This window comes from Merops nubicus, unplaced genomic scaffold (assembly GCF_000691845.1).
Source record: "Merops nubicus isolate BGI_N331 unplaced genomic scaffold, ASM69184v1 scaffold15590, whole genome shotgun sequence".
Taxonomy (NCBI): domain Eukaryota; kingdom Metazoa; phylum Chordata; class Aves; order Coraciiformes; family Meropidae; genus Merops; species Merops nubicus.
Genome location: NW_008583677.1, coordinates 28 through 8,623, shown reverse-complemented (window position 1 = coordinate 8,623; position 8,596 = coordinate 28). Strand labels below are relative to the sequence as shown.

At 45.9% G+C, this 8,596-nt stretch overlaps 1 protein-coding gene across 1 annotated transcript in view; it reads right to left on the bottom strand.

Annotated features, from left to right (window-relative positions):
* Window positions 1–8,153, bottom strand: part of CENPT (centromere protein T) — a gene marked incomplete at its 5' end in the record, with an annotated part of 20,180 nt that extends 12,027 nt beyond the window's left edge. Inside the window, 6 exons of the mRNA XM_008941835.1 lie at window positions 1,704–2,132; window positions 2,578–2,720; window positions 3,890–3,923; window positions 5,310–5,443; window positions 7,636–7,729; window positions 8,027–8,153. Of these exons, the coding sequence (XP_008940083.1) occupies window positions 1,704–2,132; window positions 2,578–2,720; window positions 3,890–3,923; window positions 5,310–5,443; window positions 7,636–7,729; window positions 8,027–8,153 (961 nt within the window). The remainder of the gene's footprint in view (window positions 1–1,703; window positions 2,133–2,577; window positions 2,721–3,889; window positions 3,924–5,309; window positions 5,444–7,635; window positions 7,730–8,026) is intronic.
* Window positions 8,154–8,596: the final 443 nt, after the last annotated feature.

Genomic DNA, 8,596 nt, shown 5'->3' with positions numbered 1-8,596 from the left:
AGGGGGGAACCCCTCTGCTGGGAGCCCAGCAGGAGAGAGTTGGGCTTGGGCAGCTGCAGAGGAGAAAGCTCCAGCTGGGGAGACCTCCTGGGGGCCTGCCACTATCTGAAGAGGGCCTACAAGAAAGCTGGGGAGGGACTTTTTACAAGGGCTTATCATGACAGGACAAGGTGTAATGGGTTCAAACTGGAAGAGGGAAAATTTAGATTACATTTAAGGAAGAAGTTCTTCACTATGAGGGTGGTGAGACACTGGCCCAGGTTGCCCAGAGATGTTGTAGATGCTCCATCACTGGAGGTGTTCCAAAGCCAGCTTTGAGCAACCTGGTCTGTTGGGAGGTGTCCCTGCCTGTGGCAGGAGTTTGGAACTGGATGATCTTTAAGGTCCCTCCCAACCCAAATCACTCCACGATTCTACGACAAGGTATTTTCAGGAGATGAATGCAGAAGTGGCACCAGACTCTAGGGGAGAACTGGCAAGTGACAGGACTTGCAGAGCATTGGTGCAGAGTGACCAGGAGGTGACTACCTCTGTCCAAAGGATTTTTAAGGCCCTAGAAACAGCGAAGCCACTAGCTGTGACTGATAAATGACCTCACCAGCATAAAGGTCTACATGAGTAACCTCCTGAGACTTCTAAATCTGTCTACAGCTACTACACATTATCTCCTTATCTCACCACATTTGTGATCAACTCACAGCACCCACTTCTGGGGTCCTCGACACAAAAGAGAGATGGACATCCTGGAGAGAGTCCAGTGGAGGGCCAATATGATAAGTTAGGGGACTGAAGCCTCTCTCCTCATGGGAAAGGCTGAAAGAGTTTGGACTGTTCAGCCTGGAGAACAGAAGGCTCAGGGGGAACCTCATCAATATATGGAAGTATCTGAAAGGACTGTGTAGAGCAGACTAAGCCAGGTTCTTTTCAGTACTGCCCAGTGCCAGAAGAAGAGGCAACAGGCACAGACTGGAACATGGAATTTCTGCCTGAACACAAGGAAACACTTTTGCCCTTTCAGGGTGACTGAGCTCTGGCACAGGTTGCCCAGAGTTTGCAGTCTCCACCCTTGAAGACATGTAAAAGCCACCTGGATGCAGTCCTGGGCTAGCTGCTCTACGTGGCTCTGCTGTAGCAGGGGGGGGTTGGAGAGGATCTCCAGGTCCTTTCCTACCTCAGTCATTCTGTGATTTCAGCAAAAGAGAGATGGACATCCTGGAGAGAGTCCAGTGGAGGGCCAATATGATAAGTTAGGGGACTGAAGCCTCTCTCCTCATGGGAAAGGCTGAAAGAGTTTGGACTGTTCAGCCTGGAGAACAGAAGGCTCAGGGGGAACCTCATCAATATATGGAAGTATCTGAAAGGACTGTGTAGAGCAGACTAAGCCAGGTTCTTTTCAGTACTGCCCAGTGCCAGAAGAAGAGGCAACAGGCACAGACTGGAACATGGAATTTCTGCCTGAACACAAGGAAACACTTTTGCCCTTTCAGGGTGACTGAGCTCTGGCACAGGTTGCCCAGAGTTTGCAGTCTCCACCCTTGAAGACATGTAAAAGCCACCTGGATGCAGTCCTGGGCTAGCTGCTCTACGTGGCTCTGCTGTAGCAGGGGGGGTTGGAGAGGATCTCCAGGTCCTTTCCTACCTCAGTCATTCTGTGATTTCAGATAACACCTACTAAGCCCCAAGTCCTAGACTGTAGTACTCACTGCCAACCACCACCGCTTCTGCCAGAGAAAGCTGTTCCACTGGGTGACTCTGCTGGGAATCATCTTGCTTATCTTTTTGCTGGTTTGCTGGTGTTTTTGGAGACACATGAGTCATTCCGTCAACATGCTCACGATTGAGGGTTAAATCTGCAGAATATCTCTGGTTCTTTCTCTCATTTATGCCCATGCTGGATACCAGGCCCACCAGCCTTGCCTCCTCTTGAGCTGTATCAGAAGTCTTGCTTCTTGGTGTTGAATTTTTGGAATCTGATAGCTGAGGTTTGGGAGCAGGAAGCTTTGTCTGGCTCTGCATATCAAATGGAGGCTGAACAAAGAGCTCTGTGTTACTCAGCATGATTTCTGCATCACTTGTCAGGGTCACTGTTTGAATCCCGGATGGTGATGGCGAGTCCACAAGATAATTCTCTGCTGTTAAAATTTTAAAACAAGTTTTATGTGAAAAAAATCATTCAAGGTCATAGGGACACACATTTATTACTAGGACTTGCATAATTCGAAAGTTAAGTTATTCAAACAAATATTATTCATCCTCCACTGATCAAACACCACAGCTGTATCACCACACTTCAGCACCCCTCATTTTCTCTACCAAACCATCTCCTCAGTACCCTCAGTTATAAACCAAATCTCAGTGGTATAAATCCCCAAACTGGGTGGAGCACATATTTAAGTGCATAGACTCAAATCAATGACCAATGCACAGCCTCAAGCTTATCCTGCCTCCCAAATTACATTGGATTTCTGTGAACATGCCAGTAGCCTTTAAATGGTAAAATACTTCTGCAACTGCTGCTAAAAATCACCTTAGATAAGGCCCTCCCTCCTGCAACAGCAGTAATAACAGAAAATAAACCTTTTCTCTTCAGGATGTTCTGCTCCACTCCACCTTCAAAAGCTTCCATGTCAATCACTCTGCGGTTTTTTGGCCTTCGGAGCAAACCCCTCTTTTCAACCGTGTCAGGTGGGATCAAGGAACCAAGAGACATGCGAAGAGATCTGTAGAAGAGGAGGGAAGAAATAATTCTCCAAACTTATGCGCTCCCCTTTTACCCTCAGATTACAGATGTAGCGTCACTAACAATGGGACGTTTCACAAATCCCTTAGCTAGGAGGAATTTTCCCAAAAAAACCCCTTTAAGGTCACATGCCAGTCTACTTTAAATAAATAGTTTAATTTCATGGCATCACCTAACATCAGTATACACATCAGAAAGACCAGGAAACTGTTTAACAGCCTCCTACTTTGAGAGGGCTGCAATAATGTCCGGCAAAAGGTTCAGGAATTTTAAAAAATGTATATGTTTTAAACATTCGTTTTCCTTGTTTTTTTAAGAGTTTAAGTGTCCTCTAGATGACAGCAAGCTGGCAGGAGGACTTCAGAACAAGAATAAGAAACCACATAGTATTCACAGCAAAGTAAAGTTACCAACATACTGCAACTTTTTTGAGATGAGAGCTAAGATAGCAACATGTAAAGCAGGGGAAAAGATGCATCTCATGGTACATATTTTACATCCTAAATAGACTGGCCATGCTCAGCTTCCCCCCTCCCCCATCCCTCTGCCTAGGCAGCCCAAAGGACTCCAAGATGGGAAGTACAGATAGCAACCCTGTGGATCATGTGAGAGCTGCAGTGAGAAAGGTGAAATACATCACTAACCATGACTGGGGTGGTTCGCAGAGGACACAGGCAGCACAGGAAAAGGAGTTCTTGGACTTGCTAAAATCCCTTTAAGGTTCAGGAAAGCTGGGCTAAAGACTGCATAGATGCAACTGATGTGATGAATCAACAGCAGAGATAATGTTCTAAAGTATATTGTAGAGCAATTTATTGTTGGACATATATATCCATCATCTGTGAGGTCCCTTCCAAAACATTCTATGGTTCTATGACCCTAATAATTTGAAGAGGAGCAATGGGAGCAATACAAGCTAAACCAACCTGGGCACACAGTGCAGAGCCCCAGCTTCAGAAAACCACAAGGTATGTGCTAAAACACCTTCAAACACCATCCCCAGAGGGGGAGCTGACGGTGTCAGTACTGACACAGGTCTCTGTCACAAACCCAGGTGTCTCCACTGTGCTTCACAAACCACAGAGGTCATGAATCGAGGCAGCTGTAGTTAGAACAGCCAGATGTTAAGACAGTTGAGCTCCAACTCACCGAGCCAAGGCAGTGCTGTCCAGCGTCGACTGAGCTAAAAGAAGTTGGTGACATGTTAGTTGAAAAATTATGCTGAGAAATTACCCTCTGCAGAAGAGGCTACAGGAAGACCCTAATGGACCTTCTTATTTCAAGAGCCAGTTATGATACAATCCACAAGTTACGTTTGGGTGAGAACAGAATGAGATGACAGGTTTGCTTCACAATTTCTGGTCTGCATTTCAGAACTCTGTATTAGAGGTCTAATAAGCAATTTCTGACAGGGTAATAAAAGAGTTATTTCAAAGAAAATTTAATATGGCATGTGCCCTCACACTCAATATTATCACACAGCGAGATGCTCAGCTAAGGCTTCAGTCACAAACCAACCCAAACATTAAAGCATCTGGAAGCTTTACAAGTCCAGATAACTGCTCCACAGATTGCTGGTGAAAGGGCAACTCAAACCTGTTCTAGTCACAAAGCTCCAAAACCCCAAAAGCAGATCTGGAGTGCAGTGACATAATCACAGTCACACTAGAAACTACCAGAGCAGGTGTTGGCCCCTCTGCTTGCCAGAGCTGCTCACATCTTGGCAGAACACATTCAGAGCAGGTATCAGGCTAAAGACAAGTTGATTTTTTGAGGGCAGCTGAGTCAGGGTGGGATTCAGCTCCAGGTCAAAATCTCCAACCCCAGCAGTCTCCATTCTCCTCACAGTCAAGCACAAATAATCAAACATAGATGTCTACTTTCAGGTGAGCTGAATCACCCTCCATACCCCGCTCACTAATCTCCCCTAAACATCAGAGGGACTTCAGTTACTCCATGTACATGCAGGCACAGAGTGGCTACAATCCAGAGCTGAGATGACACCTTGGAACTGAATCCCACCTTTGAATTCTTCTCCAGTTGCGACGGCCAATAGGAGACACAAACCAAGGTGAGGTGGTTTATTTGGCTCTACTGCACTGCAACTAAAGCGGAGGTTGTATTGACCACATTTTTGTTCAGATGGAAGACTTATTCTAATATAAAACATTATTTCTTTTGTAAAACTACAAGACCTTTTCTTCACCAACAAGAGCTTTACCAATTATTTTATATACCTGCAACAAAAAGTATGCAGCTTGTTGTATTCACAAGTTTCTGGAATTGAGGGGAAACCAGAGACTGCTTTCCTTGGAGACATTTCAAACTCAAAAAGCACCAAGTCCAAAAATAGTCCAGCAATTACATATGGCCAAGGCAGAGCCTGGAACTTGGCTCAAAAAGATTTATTTTAAATTTGTTAGGAGGGGCTTTTATCTTCTCTGCTATCCCCTTTGAACAAGATCCTGCAATCTGGCTTCCAAACATACCAGAACTAAACTGTAGCAGCTGAAAACCAGCTGACAACAAACGTGGTGCTGAGTGAGGGAATTTTTGACTGGGGCCTTACCTTGGTTCTGGGGAAGTCGTTTGTCTGCTGCTCTCTCAAATTCTGAAATGCTGAGCTTCTTTCTCTTCTTAGCCATGTGGAACGTGGGGATCGGCATCTCCTCGGGAAGGAGGTCTGGCAGCTGCATTTCCCCCCTGCCAACACAAACCAATCCTTTAACAGAGGGCAACACTATCACTTGGCCACTCTAGGACAGTCCCTGAGATATTGCCAAGAAGCAAATGAAAATTATTTGTCCTTGCTGCAGCACAGCAAAGGAACTAATGGGTGATTAGCTCAGAAAATGCAGAAATGTGTTGTTCTGCTAAATCAAAGTTAATTCAACAGAGAATCAAAACTTGAGTGTATATTCAAAACAGCAGGGCTGAGAAAGGTCAGACTAGAGGAAAAATTGGATGGCCAACAAGCTCCCTGGCTCTTTTCTCCCAACAGCAACTAGGCTTGTCAGTTGTTACAGTGGAGATGTGACAGCCACCCTCAGGAGACACCCTCAGGTATCAGAAAGCACACCAGCACCCCACACAGACACACCGTACTCCAGCCAGGCACTGGATTAGGGTCAGAAAGTACATTTCTGAGTTTCTTATTATGAGCATAAGGCATTAGAATAAATCAGCTTGAAACAAGGAAGAAACATAAAGCCATAGTTGTAAAATGATGGGAAAAGAGATCACTCATTTCTTCACACCTATCCCAGAATAGGCTCTGGCAGCTAGTGAAAGCAGGGCCCCCTCAGATTCAATCAAGTTCACCTCAATTAAAGGAGGGTTGCGAGGAAGGATTTAAACCAAAAAGTCTATAATTGTTTAAGTTCATCAACTAGTTAACATACAGAATGTGAAGCCTTGTACAGATCCAATCCTCTTGTCTTCCCTCAGCCTCCTCTTCTCTAGACTAAGCAACTCCAGGTCCCTCAGCCACTCCTCACAAGCCATGCTCCCCAGACCCTTCACCAGCTTCATTGCCCTCCTCTGGACCTGCTCCAGCACCTCGAAGCCCTTCTTATACTGCGGCACAAAGAACTTCAGAATAAGGTGTTCAAGAATATCAACAACCAAAATCAAGATGTAACTAAAAATAATATTGCTCATTTTTCTTCAGTTTAAAAAATAAATAAGCTGCCACACAGAATACCCAGATGTCTCCTCCTCTAGTAAAAAATCAGAAAGATGGAAGTTGTCTTCATATTTTAGATGACCTGTTTAATGTTTCTTACGGTCAATGCAAAAATTTTATCTATAAAGACAAAACAAAATCCCATTATTTAGAACAGTCTAGTTTGCAGTAAGCAAAATCAAGCACAAGTGTGACAAAACTGGCTAAAGTAAATGAAGCCCTGTCACCACTCCTGGCTTTGTTGTATTTCATAATAGACTGGCAGTAAATGAACCACACTTCAGCCTATTAACTTAAAATATTGGTTTGGAATCTCTCCAGAGTAGGAGACTCCATAGCCCCTCTGGGCAGCCTGCTCCAGGTTAGGGTAGCCTCACAGCAAAGAATTTTCTCCTCCTGCTCAGGTGGAACCTCCTGGGTTCCAGTTCATGCCCAACGCCCCTTGTCCTGTCGCTGGGCACCACTGAGAAGTCTGGCCCCGTCCTCTTGCCCCCCACCCTTCAGATATTGACAAGCATTGACTGGATCCCCTCTCAGGTTTCTCCTCTCTAGGCTAACCAGCCCCAGGGCTCTCAGCCTTTCCTAGCACAGAGATGCTCCAGGCTCTCCAGCAGCTTTGCAGCTTCTGCCAGACTCTGTCCAGAAGTTCATCTGTCTTGAACTGAGGAAAAGAGCCCAACACACTGGACCAAACTGCACTGGACCAAATATTCCAGCTGTGGCCTCCCTAAGGCAGAGTAGAGGGGGAGAACCTCCCTCTACCTGCTGGCCACACTCTTCTCATTCCACCCCAGGAGACTATTGGCCTTCTTGGCCACAAGGACACATTGCTGGCTCATGGACAACTTGTCCACAAGCACTCCCAGGCCCTTTTCTGGAGAGCTTCTGAAGGTCAGCCCCTCGCCTGCCCTGGTCTGTGGGGTTATTCCTCCGCAGATGCAGGACCCTACACTTGCCCTTGTTGAACTGCATGAGGTTCCCCTCCACCCAAGCCTGTCCAGGCCGCTGAATGGCAGCGCAGGTCTGGCATGTCAGCCACTCCTCCCAGTCCTGTATCATAAGCAAACTGGCTGAAAATCCACTCTGCTCCTTCATCCAGGTCACTGATGAAGATATAGAGCAAGACCGGACCCAGTCCCACCACAAGAAATGCAGGTGTACAGGAACAGCAGCATGAAAAATAAAAGTAAAAATTTTTAAAATTCCTTACATGCTGGAGGCCCTCTTAGATGGGAACTCTGATCGAGCTTCTTCTGTTTCTTCATGTTGAGGTATCTGAGCCTCTAAAGGTGAAACTTGTGGTTCTGCCAACAAACCAAAACATTTCCTTTTCACAGCTGAATCCAGCAAAAATCCCCAAAACACAGCAGATCTACACTGCGTTCTGTAAATTAATTTATTAATGGATAAAAACAGAGATTTGGTGAAAACTCTTTTGGGTTCTACTCCTAGGATAGCCAGCATGCACAGTGACAAAACTGGTGACAAAACAGTCTGGGTTTCTGTTCTGCGTTAACAGGGCAAGAGTAACACCTCCTGGTCTCGACTCCACAGAACCACGGCCCTCCTGTTTTCCATTTTCCTGATAAAAAGATACCTACGGGTCTGGATGATTCTCTTGAGCATGAGTCGTGGCGTGGCATTGTCAAGATCAGGGAGTGCAGTGGGTCTCTGCTTCACCAAGGTGCTTCTGCCAGACCTGTTCCACTTTCCCAAATCAGATGCTGTCTAAAGAAAGAAATCACAGGTGTGCAATTTAAAAATAGTATTTTCATCATCCAAGATGAATCTGAGCATTGAAAGCACTCCTCATCCATATTCTAAAAAAAGCCTACGGCAGCCAATGCAAAATATTTTCCAAATTCCCACAGAGGAGCTGTGCATTTGTTTTTTTAGCAACACTGGTCCTTCATTTCTGGGGAGAAGATAAAGGGTGTGGCATCGAGGTAAGTCTCACCGCACCTCACTCACCGTGGACAAAAGCCTGAGGGAGCTGAAAGCACAACCCAGGCCCCTCTGGCCCTCACCATCCTAACCTATAACAACGCAAAAAGGGGAGATAAAAGAAAGGCCCGAGAGCTGACAATCCATAACGGCCCCGGTGGGCGCGACACTCAGGAGTGTGGGGCCGTTTTAGACGTTTCAAGGCAATCAAGGGGCATTTGTTGTGC